Source organism: Triturus cristatus, chromosome 8 (assembly GCF_964204655.1).
Source record: "Triturus cristatus chromosome 8, aTriCri1.1, whole genome shotgun sequence".
NCBI lineage: Eukaryota > Metazoa > Chordata > Amphibia > Caudata > Salamandridae > Triturus > Triturus cristatus.
Genome location: NC_140591.1, coordinates 355,859,546 through 355,879,760, shown reverse-complemented (window position 1 = coordinate 355,879,760; position 20,215 = coordinate 355,859,546). Strand labels below are relative to the sequence as shown.

Sequence of the window (20,215 nt, the reverse complement as noted above, 5' to 3'; positions counted from 1 at the left end):
AACACCCGAGGGGGGCTGGTAAGGCTGAAAGGGAGCACAGTGAACCGAAAGTGCTTGTGGCCTTCCGTGAACCGCAGGTAATGCTGATGGGCCGGCAAGATGGGGATATGAAAATAAGCATCCTGCAAGTTTAACGCCACCAACCAGTCTTGCGGGTCTAGGGCAGACAAGACCTGAGCAAGCAAGAGCAATTTGAACTTCTCCTTCCGGAGGAAGTGAGTGACATTCCGGAGGCCTAAGATAGGACGCATACCTTTGTCCTTCTTTGGAATCAAGAAGTAGTGGGAATAATAACCACTAACTACTGCCGGCCAAGAGGGCCGCAACTTCCTGCAGGAGAAGTTTTAAGTGATCCCCCGACATGCGGTGGGACTGAGGTGGCATGGATGGAGGGGTAGGTGCAAAGAGGAGGGAGTAGCCCCTGCGGACTAACTGCAAAACCCACCTGTCCGGAGTGATGGTGCACCAGTGGGGGAGGTGAATCCTGCCACCCAATGGCGTATAGTGGCCTGAAACACAGGACTAGGAAGGTTTGAAGGCTGTGGCGACAGGGGTGGTGGTGGACTGACCCGCCCGCTGGCGCCATGACCCACCTCTGCGGATCCCCTGACCGCGGCTGCGTTGAGACTGCCCACGGAAGGAGCGAGAGGCAGACCCCCAAGGGAGTGCACGTGGCGGAAAGGCCCAAGGACTAGGCCGTCGTCCGGGAGTTTTTAAAAGCGATCCAGCTTGCTATCTGCTTTGTCACTAAAGAGGCGCGTGCCATCAAAGGACATGTCTAACCTGAGAAGCCAGTCGGTCTGAGCCAGGCGTAAAGGCGGTGCGCCACTGTTGTGGAAATTGCCCTGCCGAGGGAGTCTGCGTGTCAAGACCACAACGGATAGTGAAATGTGCTTTATCTCTCCCCTCGGTAATAGCTTGGGAGAGCGCCGTCCGAGCTTCCTGCGCCACCTTGTCCCACCCAGAGTGAGAATAGAGGCCCAAAAGGCACGCAGCAGTCACCGACCGCAGTCCCGGACTGGCAGAGGTGTAGATCTTTTACCCCAACTGCTCAAGTTTCTTGGATTCCCTAACCGGAGATGCAGAAGAGAATGCACTTGGAGAGGCAGGCCTGTACAACCAGGCACTCCGGCGTGGGGTGGTAAGTGAGGAAACAGGGGCCACCCGGGCCTGTCAATTGCGTTGTGCCACACTCCCATCCACAGGAGCCCCCGAGTAAGGTTTGGCGTCTGTTAGTGTGACATGAAAGGGCAGTAGCGGCTCCGCTAAGGAGGCCGCTGGCTACAGCACTTTATTCAGGCGATTGGACCTGAAAGGCACCGTAGGGGGCTCGAGGTGAAGAGCCTCAGCAGCCCCACGTGACACTCCTTGAAAATGTACCAGCCCCTTCCGAGGTCATGGAAGAAGGGGACAGTGTACCAGGGTGTGAAGAGAAATCCATATCGTTTGAATCCTCCACCTTGATAACCCAGGCTCGACGTAGTCCGGCCCTGGAGGCAACTGCGCCTCGCCTTGCACCGGTGGCGGCACCGAGGCCGGAGGCAACGCTGAAGTTGGCATCGGCACCAGAGGCAGCACCAAGAGGCCGGATCCGGAGGTGGTGCCAAGGCCAGAGCCATCGGCGCCTCAGGGTATCTTGCCAGCGTAGCCGGGGCCAAAGGCGGCGTCACGGGGGCAGAACCACCCAACAGGTCCACGGGGCTCAAAGGCGCTCCAGAGGGACCCGATGGGCCAAATAAACGGCCCATGGCCGACAGGAATACCTGTATCTCTTCCGGAGTTGCGTACGGGCCCGGAAAGGGCGGGCAGTCTGCAGGCAACAACAAAGGCCCCACAGCCGTGTCCTGCGACCGGTGAGGGGTAGACTAAGAGCGACGCCGCTTCTTTGACTTTGTATGGCGCTTTGACTTACCTGTCCCCGATGCCGACGAATAATGGCGTCGGCTCTGCGACTTGTCCCTCGACCTCCCACGGGAGCGGGACCTTGAGTGGTGCTGAACCGATTGCTGGCCCTCCAACGACTTTCAGGAACGCTCCCGCAAGGCCTTCGGCGCCACGGCCCGACAATTGGGGCACGTCTCGGGGCCATGAGCGTGCCCCCAGCAGAAGAGACACACGACGTGAGGGTCTGCCACCAACGTGTTCCGATGGCAGCCCTCACAGGACTTAAAAGCGAGCATCTCTACTGCACCAGAAGTCGAAACACGACAAAAACAAGAGATGCAAGTCTCTGAAACAAAGTCAAATTTATTGACTAGGGTACCGCTCTCTCTCGGATGTGCGCTGCTGGAGCGGAAAAAGAAAGAACTGACGTCAGCGTGCGTGGGCATGTCTAAGTAGCTCCGATGACGTCATCTCGGCGACTACGACGCAAGCGATGTACACGGAGCCGCACGACGACACCTAACGACGTCCAAAAACTTTACGGATCCAGTCTGATGCCTGGGATTATTCTACGGTAAGGAATCTATCACTAACCTGGCATATTCACTGTTCACTATTACTGCTCCCTGCTTTCAATGGCATACGGCAGTTGTATTCTGGGACCTGCAGTCTCCTATTTAAACTTATAACTTCATACGGATTGGGTCAATAACCTCACCACTCAAATTATTTTGTCTAAAAAAGGCAGGGCTGGGTGAATGTCTCACATGTGACATTGTGCTACTTGGGGGGGTAATTCCTTTTCACTTACATCAATAAAACCTTCTCATCAAACTTGTCACTTTGTGGACTTGCTCAGGAACAAGAATAGTAGATTTGCCATGTCAAGGTTGAGGTCAGGTCCTGGTTACAGCAAATGATGAAATTAATGGTCATGTGTGATAGCGTTACGTGGGGACTACAACCATTGGTCTATCCACGCTATAAGCCGTACCAACAGCCCATCATTCAGCAGCAGAGGAGGTTATTCAGTCCAGGCATGATCATACCTGCCGCCAAGTCGATCAACCTACATCCAGACACAGAAGATTGTCCGTGCAGACCATTTCCATTGAAGTCCTCATTTTCAATCTAATACTGATGAGTATGCTTGGACTTGTAGACTCACAGTCTAGTACTTTCCATTTTACTGATGGGCCTTCATAGGCCAGCATACTTAGCGCTGTTGGCTCATGTTTCCCAGATCTATGCACTAAGTGCTGCTCGAGTCAGTCTTTTTAGGTCTCGTCTCTAGACGGCGTGCATGCACTGTCACGAAGAGACATGCTGTATCTGTTTTGTGGGCTTACAGCCCGCCAATAGGCTTCCCATTTGCCAGCACCATCATCGCTCCATTTTTCGCTCTCCCCATTTGTCAAGGGCATGCATACATTATGCCTCTTTCGGTGTTTAGTCCTCTCCGAGAGCACCATCCAATTTCTTTTAAGCAATCGCAGCGGTCATTGTTTCAAGACTTCTTTTTTTAAATTTTATTTGGGTGACTGGTCCATCAAACGTTAGGAGTGCTAGTATTTTCATTAGCGATGAGCGGTGTTTTCTTTTTTTTTTAATCCTGTGCTGCTGCATGGCTCCTGTTTGCCCCATGGCTCCGCCCAGAGTGGCAGCCACATGTGCCAGGACCTACAGCCTCCAAGCATGTCCCCTCTCATCATCCCGGCACTGTGTACCACTGGGCTGCTGCCATCAAGGCCGATGCTGTCACTTGGCTTGTTGCAGATCATCCTGAGCTGCTGCACAGAGGCGCCCTGCTTCGGGTCGCTTTGCTTCAACAGCTCCCTTCTGGGCGAGATCATTAATGAGTATTCTTCACTGTAGTGCTGGCAACCCCTCCCCTTCATGAAATTTCATGCAATAAGCTCTTAATGAGTGCGATCCTGAGTTCTTTGGTCACAGTACCTCTGCTCCAAAGATAAGCTGTGCATGCTACCCAGCAGAGTGCTTTGAAGTCTGCATCCTCTGTTGAGTGGATCGGGGTCTATTTGCCTAAAGTTGCTGTAGTAAGCTGGCTCTCTACATAGTGCACTAAAAAGAAGTACAATGTGCAGAGAGTCCAGCGAATCCCCAATTGTTTGAAAGAGGGAAAAGTAGATAATAGTAACACTATTTGTGGTTGTGTGGGTGAGCAGTTCGGCTTAGCAGAGGGTAGTGCTAAGCATTAGTTGTACTCACAGAAGCAATAAATGAGAAACGCATTCAAAGAATAAATCCGAGACCTATTTAGGAAAATAACCATTCTTTTTATATATATTTTCGAACCAAGAACTACTGTATTTCTTAAGAGGTTTCAAAGATAAGCAAATAGTTCGCAATTACGCACCATGCAATCCTATGGGAGCAAAATGCAGGTAGGTAAAGAACACAGAAAGGAATATGCTACTTAGCAGTATGCATCTGTTCTTGGCATGTAGAGCTGCAGAGTTGTACACTTAGCATAGATCGCCATCTGGTGCTGGGCCCGGATGTTTGCAGTTTGTTTTTGTTCTTTGGAAGTCACGAGTTCGGTGACTCCTCCTTCGGTCCGTACTGCGCATGGGCTTCGGCTCCATCCTCAGATTGTTTTTCGCCAACAGGGAAATGATGGAGCGTAGTAATAACAGTGAGAAACCCATGTGTGTTGTATCTAAATAAGATGTACTGGAACGGATACAGGTAGGTGGGCGTGTACAACTCTGCAGCTCTACATGCCAAGAACAGATGCATACTGGTAAGTAGCATATTCCGTTCGAGGCATATGAGCTGCAGATTGTACACTTAGCATAGATTATATAGCAGTACCCAACCTTAGCGGCGACCACCGGCATCCGTTGCAGTTGTTTGAAAAAGTGTCTTTAGTACAGCCTGGCCCACACTAGCTTGCTGCTTGGAATGCACATCTACACAGTAATGTTTTGTGAAGGTGTGCGGTGTTGACCATGTGGCTGCTTTGCAGATGTCATCTAAGGGTATGTTCCCTAGAAAAGCCATAGAAGCCCCTAACTTTCTAGTAGAGTGGGCTTTAGGTGGAACAGATAATGTTCTTTTTGCCTTTTGATAGCAAATTTGTATGCACTTTACAATCCACCTAGCTATCCCTGATTTAGAGATGGGGTTGCCTTTATGTGGTGGAGAGAAGGAGACGAACAATTGTTTAGTCTTCCTGAAAGGTTGCGTTCTTTGTATGTAGTACAGTAAAGCCCTCTTAACATCAAGTGTGTGTAAAGCACTTTCTGCAACAGATTGAGGTTGCGAGAAGAAGACAGGTAATTCCACCGATTGATTGAGATGGAAGGGGGAAATGACCTTGGGCAGAAACTTCGGATTTGTGCGAAGTATGACCTTGCTGTGATGTATTTGTAGGAAGGGTTCCTGTATAGTGAACGCTTGTATTTCGCCAACCCTTCTAAGGGAAGTGATAGCTACGAGAAAAGCTGTTTTCCAGGTGAGAAACTGTAGCTCACATTTATGCATTGGTTCGAAGGGCGGACCCATTAGCCGTGTAAGAACTACATTTAGATTCCATACAGGGGAAGGTGGTGCCCTGGGAGGAATTACTCGTTTAAGGCCTTCCATAAAGGCTTTAATAGCGGGCACTCTGAACAGTGATAAATGCTGTCTGTTTTGTAGATAAGCAGCGATCGCTGCTAGGTGTAGGCGTATGGATGAATATGCCAGGTTACACCTGTGAAGATGGAGCAGATAGCATATGATGTGCTGTATGGATGCATCTAAAGGGTTGATTGTATTGTTACGGCAGTAAATTACAAATCTTTTCCACTTTGCGGCATAGCATGCTCTAGTGGTAGGACGTCTGGCTTCCATGATGATGTTCATGCAATCAGGGGGAAGGTTAAGGTATCCAAATTCTAAGATTTCAGGAGCCAGATTGCAAGGTTGAGCTGAGCTGGGTCCGGGTGCCTGATTTCTCCATGGTTCTGGGTTAGAAGGGATGGGGATAGGTGCAGTTTTTGATGTGGTACCACTGATAGTTGTAGTAGTGTGGTGTACCACGGCTGCCTGGCCCACGTTGGAGCTACTAGAATGAGTGTGAGGGAGTGTTGTTGTAGCTTCCTTACCACTAATGGAATTAGTGGGAGAGGTGGAAAGGCGTATGCAAATCTGCCTGACCAGTTCATCCATATCGCATTGCCCTTGGACAATGGGTGTGGGTATCTGGCGGCGAAGCTTGGGCATTTTTTGTTTTCGTGGGTGGCGAAGAGGTCTATCTGAGGATGCCCCCACTGTTGAAAGAATGGGTGAAGAACTTGTGGATACAGTTCCCATTCGTGTAGTTGTTGCGTTTGTCTGCTGAGCAGATCTGCCATGGTGTTTTGTACGCCTGGAACGTGCTGTGCCAGGAGAAAGATGTTTTGGGGAATTGCCCATCTCCATATGCTCTGGGCTAAGTGGGAGAGCTGGGGAGAGTGTCCCCCCCCCTGTTTTTGGATATAATACATTGCAGTCATGTTGTCTGTGCGAATGAGGACTGCTTTGCCCGAAATCTGTTTTTGGAAGGATTTTAGGGCTAGGAAGATCGCCAAGAGCTCCAGATGGTTGATGTGGAGCGATTTTTGCTGTGGCGTCCATAGACCTTGCATTGTGAGGTGTAGGAGGTGCGCTCCCCAGCCGGAGAGCGATGCGTCCGCTGTTAGAATCACCTGAGGAACCGGGTCCAGGAACGGCCGCCCTTTGGAAAGGTTTGTGGTGTTTCACCACTGCAGAGAGTGATGTGTGCGGCCGTCCACCAACACCAGATCCGTTAGCTGACCCTGGGCCTGGTTCCACTGCTGTGCTAGGCACTCTTGAAGTGGACGCATGTGGAGTCTTGCATGGGGCACTATGAAAATGCAAGACGCCATCATTCCTATGAGCTTCATAAACACTCTTGCTGGAAGAGAGTGTTGAGGAAGGAATGTTTTGCGTAAGGCTTGAATGCTTGTGATTCTGGCTGAGTTTGGATAGGCAATACCCTTGGAGGTGTCTATAGTGGCCCCGAGATATTGCTTTGTGTGAGATGGTATGAGGTGGGACTTTTGGTAGTTCACCGTGAAGCCTAGCTGGTGGAGCAGTTGGATGGTGCTGTTTGTATGTTGCACACATTGGTGGTAGGATGCGGCTTTTATCAGCCAGTCGTCTAAGTAAGGGAAGACGTGAATATGTTGACGTCTGAGGTGTGCTGCCACTACCGCTAGGCATTTGGTAAACACCTGTGGTGCGGTGGTAACCCCGAAGGGGAGAACCGTGAATTGGTAATGCTGCCCGTCCACCACGAACCTGAGGTACTTCCTGTGAGAAGGGTGTATTGGGATGTGAAAGTATGCGTCTTTCAGATCCAAGGTGGTGAGAAAGTCTCCCTGAGAGAGGAGCGGGAGGACTTGTTGTAGGGTGACCATGTGGAAATGGTCTGAATGTATGTAGGCATTTAGAGGCCGGAGGTCCAGAATGGGCCTGAGGGTCCCGTCTTTCTTTGGTATTAAGAAATATAGGGAGTAGACCCCTAGATTTTGCTGATTGACGGGAACCCGCTCTATAGCGTGTTTTTGGAGGAGGGAGAGCACCTCTTGTTTGAGCAGTGTGGAATGTTCTTGAGACATTGGACGGTGCCTTGGTGGGATATTGGGTGGGGTGGATGTTAGCTCGAGACAGTACCCTGACCGAATGATTTGGGTCACCCATATGTCCGATGTTATGGACTCCCATGCATGGATAAAGTTTTGTAGCCTGCCCCCGACCGGAGTGGGATGGTCTGGGGGAAGCGGAGGGAAGTCATTGTGCGGGCGGGGTGGCAGAACGGGTGGTGTTAGTTTTGCCCCTGCCCTTATTGTTGTTGCCTCTGTAACCACCCCTTTGGTTGCCCTTTGAAAAGGTATTTTGAGGAGGGGACTTGTAGGAGGTAGAGGCGCTATCGGTGGAGAAGCCTCTGCCTGTACCACGAAAGGATGAGCGTCAAAAGGAACGTTTAGAGGCTTGTGTTTGGAGTGCCCCCATAGACTTTGCTGTGTCTGTGTCCTTTTTCATCTTTTCCAACGCTTCGTCTACCTTTGGCCCAAAGAGAGTTTGTTGGTCAAAAGGGTGATTGAGTATGGACGCCTGGACTTCAGGCTTGAACCCTGAGATCCTGAGCCAGGCATGGCAACGAAGCAGGACACTGGTATTTATGGCTCTAGAAGCAGTGTCGGCTGCATCGAGGGCACACTTAATTGAGGTGTTTATAATTAGTTTACCCTCCTGAATTAGTTCATGAGCCCTGCGCTTGTGTTTTTCGGGAAGGTGCTGCATAAGAGCCTCAAGTTCGTCGTAGTGTGCTCTGTCATAGCGCGCAAGTAGCGCTTGTGTATTTGCAATGCGCCACATGTTTGCAGCTTGGGAGGCGGTGCGTTTGCCAGACGCGTCTAGAAGTTTCAATTCCTTGTCTGGCGGTGGGGCTTCTCCTGAGGACTGGGAGTTAGCCCGCTTTCTAGCTGTGGAGACAACTAGGGAATCTAAGGGAGCAGGGCCCTTAATGTATGCAGGGTCTGTGGGTGCCGCCTTGTACTTTTTCTCTATTCTAGGGTTCAGTACCCTGGCCCTGACAGGGTCCTTGAACACTTCTGCAGCATGCTTGGTGACACCTTTAAGCATGGGCAAAATAGACGTGGATTTGTCCTGGATGTCAAATGTGTCCACTAGGAAGTCGTCTTCCACTGGTTCGCTGTGCATGTCCACCCCATGGTAGTGTGCTGCTCTCTGCACTAAATGATGAAACCCTAAGGAGTCCTCAGGAGGAGACGGCCTGGATGGGTATAGGTCGTCCTGAGGCATATCAGGTATGTCAGGGTTGTGGTAGTCTTCCCATGGGTCTGGGGTCCCCGGTGGAGTGGGGTCCATTGGGGCGTCCGCCGGGTCATAATCCGGGTCCCCGTCGTCCGGATCTGGGGACGGGGTCGGAGAGTAATGAGGTAAGGGTGGCGGAGACCTGGGAGTGGGAGGGGGTGGAGGAGGTGGAGGAGGCAGGGGAGGAGGTAGTGGGGAGGGCACTCTGAGGGGAGAAGTAGCAGAGTCCTTCCGTTTGGGTGGTGGAGGAGGAGCCGGAGTGTCAAGGCGTCTTTTCTTGACAAGTAAAGTCAATAGCCCAGTCTTTGGATCTTTAGATAGAGTCTTTTGCAAAGGGTCTGGTTTAAACAGGGCCAGTGGCATTGAATCGTCCGCTGGCGCCGATGATTTCGGAGCCGAGGGCTTCGATGGTTTCTGTGCCTTTTTTGGGGCCTCCGGTGTTTTCGGCGTCGAAGGAGTTTTCGGCGCCGGAGCGTCGGTGCCGACAGATTTTTGTTTGTGTTTGGTCGGCACCGAGAGTCCAGGCTTTGGCACCGGTGGCTTCGGAGTCGAGCTGGGGATTACTTTCTTCGGTGCCGGATGCTGTTTTTCGGCACCAGGCGTCGGCTGGCTCGAGCCCGAGCTGCCGTGAGACTTTGGAGGCTTCGACACCGGGCCCGAAGGTGGGGTGATAGAAGCTTTGTGCTTGGTTTTACCCAGGCCTGCAGGCGAGGGTGTAACCTGAGTCTCTTTGGTTTTGGGCGCGGGGGTGGGAGGGGGTACAGTACTCACGACCCGCTGCGCCGGTGTGATGTCCTCCACGTCGGAGTCGTCGGCCTCGGAAGCGCTGACGACGTCGTCCTCCTGCTCGGTGTGTAGTTGCCCCGAAGCTTCGGCGCCGTCTCCGAAGATGTCCGGTGGAGCTGCGGACGATGAGTGTGCCATGGTGCGTCGAGCTCTTCGATCCCGGATGGTCTTCTTTGATAGAAAAGACTTACAGGCGGGGCAGTCTCTGGCCTCGTGTTCTGGTGAGAAGCAAAGGTTACACACCTGATGGAGGTCGGTGTGGGGAAATTTAGACCCACATTTTGGGCACTTTGTGAACGGAGTCCTTTCCATCGGCCGGGACCGGAGTCGAGGAGGGCCCGAAGGCCGGTGCCGATGTACGGGATGGAGAAAAGTGCCGCTTCGAGAGATGAAGATGATGATGAAGAAACTCGAAGAAAACGAGGATTTTCCGTCGAGGCTGGAACCGTAGAAGTTCGAAGCCGGAGCACGAAGTATCACATCCGAGCCCGATGGCGGAAAAAAACAATCTGAGGATGGAGCCGAAGCCCATGCGCAGTACGGACCGAGGGAGGAGTCACCGAACTCGTGACTTCCAAAGACTGTCCAAAGAACAAAACCAAACTGCAAACATCCGGGCCCAACACCAGATGGCGATCTATGCTAAGTGTACAATCTGCAGCTCATATGCCTCGAACAGACAGTTATAGGGGAAGGGAGGCCTTCTAAAAACAGGCTGCACAAGGGGACTTGTGGGCAAGTCTGATAGTTCCCAAACGGGGGCTAGGGTCGCAAGGGCCTTAGGGACAAAGGAGTACAGCTGGTTTGTCGTTGCCCAGGCTCTGGGGGAGGTTGGGGGGGGCTAGGTGCAGAGAAGGTAGGTTGGCCGGCCCAGTTAAATAAAGATGCTTCTTGTGGTCCAGAGCTAACAGCTGGCAGGGGCAAATTCAGGACTGCTGGGCCACTCTCAAAGTGGGTCTCAGGGGTCTTGATGTCCCTCTGCGGCTGCTGGGCTCTGGTACAGAAGGAGCCCCAACTGGACTCTTTGATGTCGGTTTTGGTTGATGGGTGTCCGGTACCCCGGGGATTGGTACTGCACGGCTCCAGCTGGTCCTGACACCTCCACACTTGGAGGGGTGGGGGAGACAGATCTTACCTTCCAGAGCACAAGTACCCATTCTTGGTCGGTTGCTGCGTCGGTCAGGCTCAGGGAGCTGCAAGTCGCTGGACAGGACTCTACGGGTAAGGTGCCTGTGGTCTACAGGGGAGTAGCTCCTCTACTCTGGGTGAGTTATTGGGCAGTTTCCAAAGCCTGGTAGTCCTCTGGGGTTCTTAGAGGCTACACAGCAGCAGGACAAGCCAGTTATAACTCAATTGTTGAGTCTTGAAGCAGCAGGCAGGGGTTCATGCCAATACTCCGCAGTAGGCACTCAGTTCTTGGGTTCAGCAGCTCTTCTTAGTCCTCAGGTCTGTCCGAATTTGAAGTTCTGGGTCGAGGGGTGCCACATAAATACTCAATGTAGGGGAGTTAAGGGGAGTACCAGGTATTAGCCATTGGGTTACCTACCTTTAGGGTGAGCACACTCTCTATATGACTACTTCCTGTGGGAAGTGGACATACCTCTTACCCTAATAGGCTAATTCTCGTTAACACAAGATGGAGGAATTGGAAAGGTGGGGTCCACATCAGCTGCCCCACCTTAGGGGTGTTGCTGGCTAAGTGTAGGCACATCTCTTAATCTAACACATTTTCCTGCATTTCATCCAGCTAAAAAGTGGGGACAGAGTCTTTGAAGCTTCCCTCCCTGGAAGGGAGTTCCTGCTTGGACAAGGTGTGAACAGTTCCACTCAGAGCAAGCTTTGTTCTTAGCCTCTGAGAGCAAAGGATCTCACGCCAGGAGGCCAAAAAAATGTTTAGTGGTGGAAGGCTGGCTGAGACCATTCGGTAGCCCCACTAGTAGACGGTGGGTTTTATGGGGACACCTCTAAGGTGCTCTCTGCGTGCATTTGTTAATAAATCCAATACTGGCATCAGTGTGGGTTTATTTAGATGAGATGTTTGGTGAAGCCATCATAGAGCTTGAGAACTCGAAATGATAGGTTATCCAGCACATGTATTCGTTTTGGCCTCCCTGTTCACTTACAATCTCTAGGAATGGCCTTAGACATTGCAGGGTCATATCTGCTCAGGCAGATACGTCCACACATGGGATGTGGGGCACCCTGCCTTCGGACTGTAAGGCCTTCTGTAGAAGTGGCTTACCTATATCTCAATCAGTGTCTGTAGGCATGGAACACAGATGTACGACATGTCAACTTTGGATTTTGTCTGCACCAAGACGCGCAGCCAGCAATGGCAGTTTGCATAATCTAGGTTCGGGGTCAGTTGAGTGACGCAACTCGTGCTGTAGCCCCAGTGGATTAGTAGGGATTTACAGGGGGGTTGAAGTTGTGCCAATAGTGGAACTCTGGTACAGTTTTGGGAAAGAGCTATGGCACTGCGAACCTGGTTAGCAGGGATCCACTGCACTTTCAGTCGACATCACATCAGGTATGAGGCATAAAGTGGGAGTGACCATGTCAAAAAGGGGCCCCTTCCTACAGTTGCCTGTTGAGTATACTTCACCAAAGCCATGCAGCCATGCTTCAGTCCTGGGCTTTGAAGCCATTTACTTCAAAGTAGGCGTTATAGTAGTCCATGCATATTTGTTGGTATATAAAGGCGCTTTTCATTAATGAAGTGACACCAATGCACAGTACTTTATGTAGGAAACAATTTGTACAGGGCAACCAAACTTAAGTAGTGTCAATAATAAAGTGCTTCTTGCATAGCCTTAATTAGGTACTCCCCCTGCAGAGACTGGTTGGCTATGCCAATGCTTTTTGGGGATTGCAATTACAAAAAATACAGGTTTGTCTACTAGATGGTGTTAATGCTAATCTATGTACACTTATCAAGCTCATTAATTTATGTCATGCTCATATGTTGCAAAAAACAGGATATTCAAACTGGCTATCCATAAGGCTGCTGGTATTGGCCACAATGTCATTATCACTATAGATCTTTAGAAGGCTACAGATGAAAGGTAAGCCCTTGTAGGATGAGCATGAATTCCTTTAGGAACAGGTGGTGGTTTTAAGTGACCATTTGCTGCAAGGGATGCCACTGCAAAACAGTTCAAAAACCCAACACTGGCAACAAATGTATGGTAGAACAGGATAATGCTCACTGATCATGTAGGTATGCACAGCTTCAACATCATATAACTTCCTAAACCAACCTAATATGTGCATTCCTTTCATTAAGCACTTTCACCAGGAATTAGCCAGATAGCACCATTTGTCAAACAGTTTTAACTGTATTAGTAAAACAGCAGAGCAACAAAGTCAGAATAATACTTCGATATTCTAGAAACAGAATATACTTACTTTGACCAACGTTTCAGGAGAAACTTCATCATCTGGAACCCAGAGCTTAGTTGTCTTTTTCCCAGGAAGCTACATAAAGGTTTCACAAAATATTGTGTCATTTACATTTAATACAGACCAAACAGAAATAACACCAATAAACATCTCAAACACTGCCAAAGTAGGGATAAAATAAAAGCTCTGTACAAAGTTTTTTATTATTTTTAAACACAGCTTAACATTCAAGAATTAATATTATTGTTCAGAGCAGAAGATTTAAACTGAAGTCCAACAGTTAACAAATTTATTTCTACTCAAGAGATGCAAAAGACAATATAATTAGAAGTTCTTCAAATATAAATTGAAAATACTACCTAGTGCCACAAGAATGTTTGGAGTTTGATAATGCATCCAAAGCAAGCAATAAGGACTTTCTTCATCATCTCAAAACATTACAGAAACAGCAGAAAGACAGGTTAAAAGAACAACACTAAAATAGTCAGTACAGAAGACGCACTTGCATTTAGTAGTAAGCTCAGTCCAAGATGTAACTATGTTAAGTGTGCTTGTGAACGAACAAAAAGTTCCATCACAAGCAGACATTTTAAAGTTACGCAAGACAGGCGCCAGCCACCACCAACAACCTGGAGCTGGCCGTCCGGAACTTCTGACTGGATTTCCAATAGCGCCGACACAATCGCCCCCATGTAATCGTCCAGCACCAACAAGCATGCCAGATGGTTTAGCCCCGAACTCCGGACAATCAAATGTGAGTGCAAGCAGCTGGAGGAGACAATGGTGCTACAGCACGAATCCCACTGACCTCACCACCTTCAAATCGGCCTGCAGAGACTACCACCATCGCCTCAAAGACACCCTAACTAACCGCATCTAAGCAAGCTCCAACCACACCAAGGCACTGTTCAGCATCATCAGAGAGTTCACCAGCCCTTCAGCTCCTGAGAACACAATTTGCATTTCCCAAGCCCTCAGAGACACCCTGGCAGCCTATTTCTACAAAAAGATATCTGACATCGACTGCAACCCAGCCACCTTCAACACCCTTGAACACCACCCACGCCAACTGTTCACCGCATAGAAACCCCTGCCCAACTACATCTTCAACCTGGGACAGCAGGAAATCATAAGTGCACTCACCAACATCCCCAATGCATCCATCAACATGGTCACCGTGCCACACACATGGAAACATGCAGAGGTTAAACCCCTTCTGAAGAAGCAAGCCGCCAACCACAGTGAACTCAAGAATTACCGCCCCATCTCGCTACTCCCTTTCCCCCGTCAAAGTCCTGACAGAGCCATCAATAGCCAGCTCACCGAACAACTGGAAAGAAACAATCAGCTTGAGATCTCCCAATCCGGATTCCAATCCAACCACAGCACCAAGACCGCCTTGATCGCCGCAACAGACAACATCAGAACGCTCCTCGGCCGAGGTGAGACAACAGCGATGATCCTCCTTTACCTCTCAGCAGCCTTCAACACTGTATCCCACCACATCCTCATCACAAGACTCCACCAAATGGGCATTCAAGAAAACGGCCTTCCTCACAGGATGCACCCAGGGTATCTGCCTACTGTCCTTCACCTCCGAACCCAAGAGCAACATCTGCGCGTTGCACAAGGCTCCTCCCTCAGTCCCACCTTGTTCAACACCTACAATACTTCACTGGCAACATTGTGCACTCCCACGGACTCAAACTCACCCCTTACGCTGACGACACCCAACTCATCCTCTCTCTCACCGAAGACCCAGTCACCACCAGATCAAACTCGCGGAACGCCATGACCAATGTCGCGGACTGGATGAGGTCCAACTGCCTGAAGCTGAGCAGGAGGAACACATCACCATGGGATGACAACTGGTGGCCAACAGATGGCGGACCCGCACCAACCCCTATGGACCAAGTCCGCAACCTCTGCATCTTCCCGGATAGCAAACTCACCGTGAAGCGCCAGGTCAATGCAGTATCCTCCGCCTGCTTCCACACCCTTAGCATGCTTCAAAAGATCCTTAGTTGAATCTCCATTGACACCAGGAAAACAATCACACAAGCCTTCATCACCAGCCAACTGGACTACGGAAATGCACTCTATGCAAGAACCACCATCAAACTCCTTAAGCGACTACAGACTATAGAGAACAACGCAGCCAGACTCACCCTCAACCTCCCCACATGGATAAGCATCACCCCCCACCTCAGAGGACTACACTGGCTCCCCATCCAGAAAGATGCCAATTCAAGCTGTTTACCCTCACCTGCAAATCCCTCCACAACCTCAGACCAGCCTACATCAACCACCACCTGACCTTCCACCAACCCACCAGACAACTGCAATCTGCTGCCCTCGCACATGTTCCCCGTATCCACCGAAACCACAGTGGCGGTTGTTCCTTCTCCCACTTCATAGTCTTAGAACGACCTCCCTCTACACCTCCGAACCACACCGTCACTCGCTGAGTTCAGAAAGGGACTCATGATCTGGCTCTTCAACTAAAGACCGGTGAGACTTCAGGAGCAGGTTTATGTGATGTTGAGATGTTAAAATTGATCATGATATTCACACAAAAAAGTGATCGCCGACTTTAAAAAAAAAAAGTCACAATTCACATGGATAGAGGTCACCCAGGAAAGTAAAAAATACGTGACAACTTAAATACTGGTAACCCAAGGCTATCCCACATTATTAACTGATGGAGCGTGTATTATTATTTATTTTTTATAACAAATTTTTATTTTTGCAGTTAGTAAAAACAAACAATTTATTGAAATACAAGTATCATTGATATGCATAATACATGAATAGCCGTCAAATTTACATGAATAAAAGCCTACATAAACATAACCTTGCTAACAATTAATTATACCATGGTCCCCTTTAAAAGATAAATAAGCATAAACCTACGTTCCACCCCAGATTTAAAAAAAAAAATTCCTATAGTTCCTGTGAAAATAGTTTTCACTTTGCCTCAATTCGAGACTTCTTGAGTAACCATTGGGAAAAGGTTGGGGGCTCAGCCTCCTTCCATTTTTGCAGGATCAGAGATATAGCAACAAGTGATGCAACAAAAATATACTGCTGCTGTTGGATGGATAAATTGAGTGTATTGATAATTCCTAAGAGAACAACATTCGGTCCAGGGGCTAAGTTTATTTGGAGCTTGTTGCTAAGCCAGTGAAAACATTGGCTTCCAAAGTTTAATTAAAGATGGACACGTAATGCAAATATGAAACCAGTCCCCCATGTAGCAATTACATCTAAAGCATGCTCCCGAAACAGAAGGGTACATTTTATGGGGTGCGATATATCTAGTAATCCCTCCTGTTACTAGTAAGTAAATGACTTCTGTTTCATGCTAATAATGTGGATATATGTCTGTAAGAAAATGTCTTGATTTCAGATCATGTTCCTAAACTGCTTAGATTTTGCAAATGTACATCGTTGCAATGCGTTGGTTTGCAAAAAGGCTCAGTTTACATTCTTGGTTTCTCTCTCAATAGGGGTTGATGGCTCCATACAGGACTCAAAGAAAGAGCAATGGTGTGATTTGTGCAAAAATAAAAAGAGGGAGCTTGGAAAGAGATGTAGGACTTTATGTGAACTCTTGTATTATGACTGGATGTTATTGTTCATGATTCCCAAGGATTTCTAGGAAAGTTAGTTTTTCTTTGGCTTTCCAATGGCTGATGTGTGTTAAGATGTATAACAAAAGCTAAGGAAAATATCATAATTCTCGCTTCAGTGTACTTAATAGAATTATGCTCACTAAGACAAGCAGAGAGAATGAAGTTGTGAGATTAATTTGGTTACCCTACCACGTATTTCGTGAGGGAGAACGTTTATTTAGTAATGTGTCATTGCAATATTTACATTACATTATACAATACTGGTCAAAATCACTACCAATTTGTATTTACTGCACTGGTCTTTCTAGTCTTTGTGCTTGGACACTGAGATGCAAGTTGACGCTGGGTGCCGTACATTATCAACAACTTTGTTTCCTTTGAAATCGAAGTGTTTCAAAGTCGAAAAAGCGACTGACATACTGGTGTACTAGATTTCAGTATCAAAACTCTTAAAAGTCAAAAAGGAATGAATCTTCCAGGCTCCTCTTCTCGAATTTCCCCTTTCAGAAGTCCTCAGAGAAAAAGGAAAATGCTACTTACCAGTATGCATGTGTTCTTGGCATGTAGAGATGCTGATCCACACACTGTGCATAGATCGCCATCTGGTGTTGGGCCCAGATGTTTGCACTTTGTTGTTGTCTTGGAAAGTCTGTGGAAGTCACGAGATAGGTGGCTCCTCCTTTGGACAATAGAGTGCATGGGCATCGACTCCATCGTCAGATTGTTTTTTCGCCAATCAGGGAAATGGAGTTTTGTGAGAAACCGAAATAGATGTCCATGTATAGAGTATCTAGATAAGAAAATACTGGAACAGATAAAGGTAGCCGGTGAGGTGGGTGGGTGTGTGTGGATCTTCAGCTCTACACGCCAAGAACAGATGCATACTGGTAAGTAGCATTTTCCGTTCGAGGCATATGAGCTGCAGATCATACACTGTGCATGGATTGCATAGCAGTATTCCTCCTTAGCGGGGACCACCAATATCTGTTGCAGTAGTTTGAAATAGCATTTTGAGTACAGCTTGGCCCACACTATTTTGTTGTTTTGCCTGCACATCTACACAGTAGTGTTTTGTGAATGTGTGCGGTGTAGACCATGTAGCTGCTTTGCAGATGTCATCTAAGGGAATGTTCCCTAAAAATGCTATGAAGCCCCTATCTTTCGAGTAGAGTGGGCTTTAGGGGGAATAGACTGTGTACGTTTAGCTTTGTGATAGCAAATTTGTATACATTTGACAATCCACCTTGCAATGCCAGATTTTGATATGGGATTGCCTTTATGTGGTGGTGAGGAGGATACAAAAAGTTGTTTTGCGAAAAGATTTTGCTCTGTCAATATAGTAAAGGAGTGCTCTTTTTAAGTCTAGGGTATGAAGAGCTCTTTCTGTTACTGTTTGTGGCTGTGAGAAGAACACTGGCAACTCAACAGATTGGTTGAGATGGAAGGGAGAAATGACTTTAGGAAGGAATTTGTCCTGAGAACCACTTTGTTATGATGTAAGTTGTAAAAATGGTTCTTGAATAGTTAGTGCCTGTAGCTCACTGACTCTACTAAGAGATATAATGACCACAAGGAATGCAGCTTTCCATGTAAGAAATTGTAGCTCGCATTTATGTAGAGGTTCAAATGGAGGACCAATTAATCTTGTGAGGACGATGTTTAAATTCCACACTGGGGAGGGAGGTACCCTGGGAGGAATTAATGCTTTAATGGCAGGCACCCTGAACAGTGACAGACGTCTATTTTGTAGGTAGGCTGCAATGGCAGCGAGATGTAATCTAATTGATGTGTATGCTAGATTACATCTTTGAAGATGCAGTAGGTAGCATATGATGTGCTGAGTGGAGGCATCTAGAGGGTTGATGTTGTTATTGTTACTGTATACAACAAATCTTTTCCACTTGGCTGCATAGCATGCCCTAGTGGTGGGGCACCTAGCTTCTTTGATGACGTTCAAGCAATCAGGTGGAAGATTGAGATAACCAAACTCTAGGACTTCAGGAGCCAGATCGCCAGGTTGAGCTGTGCTGGATCTGGGTGTCTGATCTCTCCATGGTTCTGTGTTGAGGTGTGGGGAGAGGCGTAGTTTTTGGTACGGGACTACTGATAGTTCCAGCAATGTTGTGTACCAGGTTTGTCTGGCCCATGTTGGAGCAACTAGGATCAGTGTTAGCCACTGTGTTGCTGCAGTTTGTGCACCACTAATGGAATGAGTGGGAGAGGTGGAAAAGCGTACACAAATCTGCCTGAACAGTTCATCCATATCGCATTGCCTTTGGACAATGGTTGTGGATGTCTGGCGGCGAAGCTTGGGCATTTTGTGTTGCAATGTGTGGCGAAGAAATCTATCTCTGGCTGCCCCCACATTTCAAAGACAGGTTGAAGAACTTGTGGGTGAAGTTCCCACTCGTGAATCTGTTGTGTCTGCCGACTTAACAGATCCGCTATGTGATTTTGAATTCCTGGGAGATGTTGGTCTAACAGGAATATGTTTTGAGGAATGGCCCATCTCCATATGCTCTGTGCTAGTTGAGAGAGCTGGAGAGAGTGCGTCCCCCCCCTGTTTTTGTAAATAGTACATTGCTGTCATATTGTCCGTGCGGACGAAGACAGATTTGCCTGATATCTGTTTCTGGAATGAATTTAAAGCCAGAAAGATTGCTAGTAACTCCAAATGATTGATGTGGAGTAGCCTTTGCTAAGGTGTCCATGTGCCCTGTATGGTGTGATGAAGTAGATGAGTCCCCAGCCGGTGAGCGATGAGTCTGCTGTTAGCACAATCTGTGGAACCGGCTCTAGGAACGGTCGCCCTTTGGAAAGGTTTTGGGTGTTCCACCACTGTAGAGAGCGATGTGTGCAGCCGTCCAACACCAGATCTGTTAACTGACCTTGAGCTTGGTTCCACTGACGTGCCAGGCTTTCCTGTAAGGAACGCATCTGGAGTCTTACATGAGGTACTATGAATAAGCAAGAGGCCATCATCACTGAGTTGCATGAACACTCGAGCTGGGAGTGAATGTTGCGGCTGGAATCTTGTTTTAAGGGCTTGCATGCTTACTACCCTGGCTGGACTGGGATAATCAAGACCCTTTGAGGTGTTTATTGTGGCGCCCAGATATTGTTGGAAGTGGGATGGTTGGAGGTGCGACTTTGCGAGGTTTATGGTAAACCCTAAATCGTGAAGTAGTTGGATTGTGGCGTGTGTGTGATTTACACACTGGGTATGTGACTTGGCTTTTATGAGCCAGTCGTCCAAATATTGGAAGACGTGAATTTGTTGTCTTCTTAGGTGGGCTGCCACCACTGCCAGACATTTTTTAAAGACTCTGGGTGCTGTGGTGACTCCGAATGGGAGACCCTTGAACTGGCAATGCTGTCCGTCCACCACAAATCGAAGCTATCTCCTGGGAGCAGGGTGAATGGGAATGTGGAAGTGGGTGTCCTTGAGATCTAATTGGGCAAGGAAGTCGCCTTGTTTGAGTAGCGGGAGGACCTGTTGAAGAGTGACCATGTGGAAATGGTCTGATTGTATGTAGAGGTTTAATGGCCGGAGGTCCAAGATAGGCCTCAGAGTTCCGTCCGTCTTTGGAATGAAGAAGTACAGGGAGTAAACCCCTGTGTTTTGGTGATGAAGGGGAACTGGTTCTATGGCATGTTTT

The 20,215-nt window shown here is 48.5% G+C and overlaps 1 protein-coding gene across 2 annotated transcripts in view; it reads right to left on the bottom strand.

The window, feature by feature from the left end:
* PDS5B (PDS5 cohesin associated factor B) overlaps positions 1–20,215 on the bottom strand; it is an 802,561-nt gene that overhangs the window by 318,913 nt on the left and 463,433 nt on the right. For both annotated transcript variants that reach the window (XM_085621687.1, XM_085621686.1), the window contains exon 22: positions 12,928–12,996. In XM_085621687.1, coding sequence (XP_085477813.1) covers positions 12,928–12,996 — 69 coding nt within the window. The remainder of the gene's footprint in view (positions 1–12,927; positions 12,997–20,215) is intronic.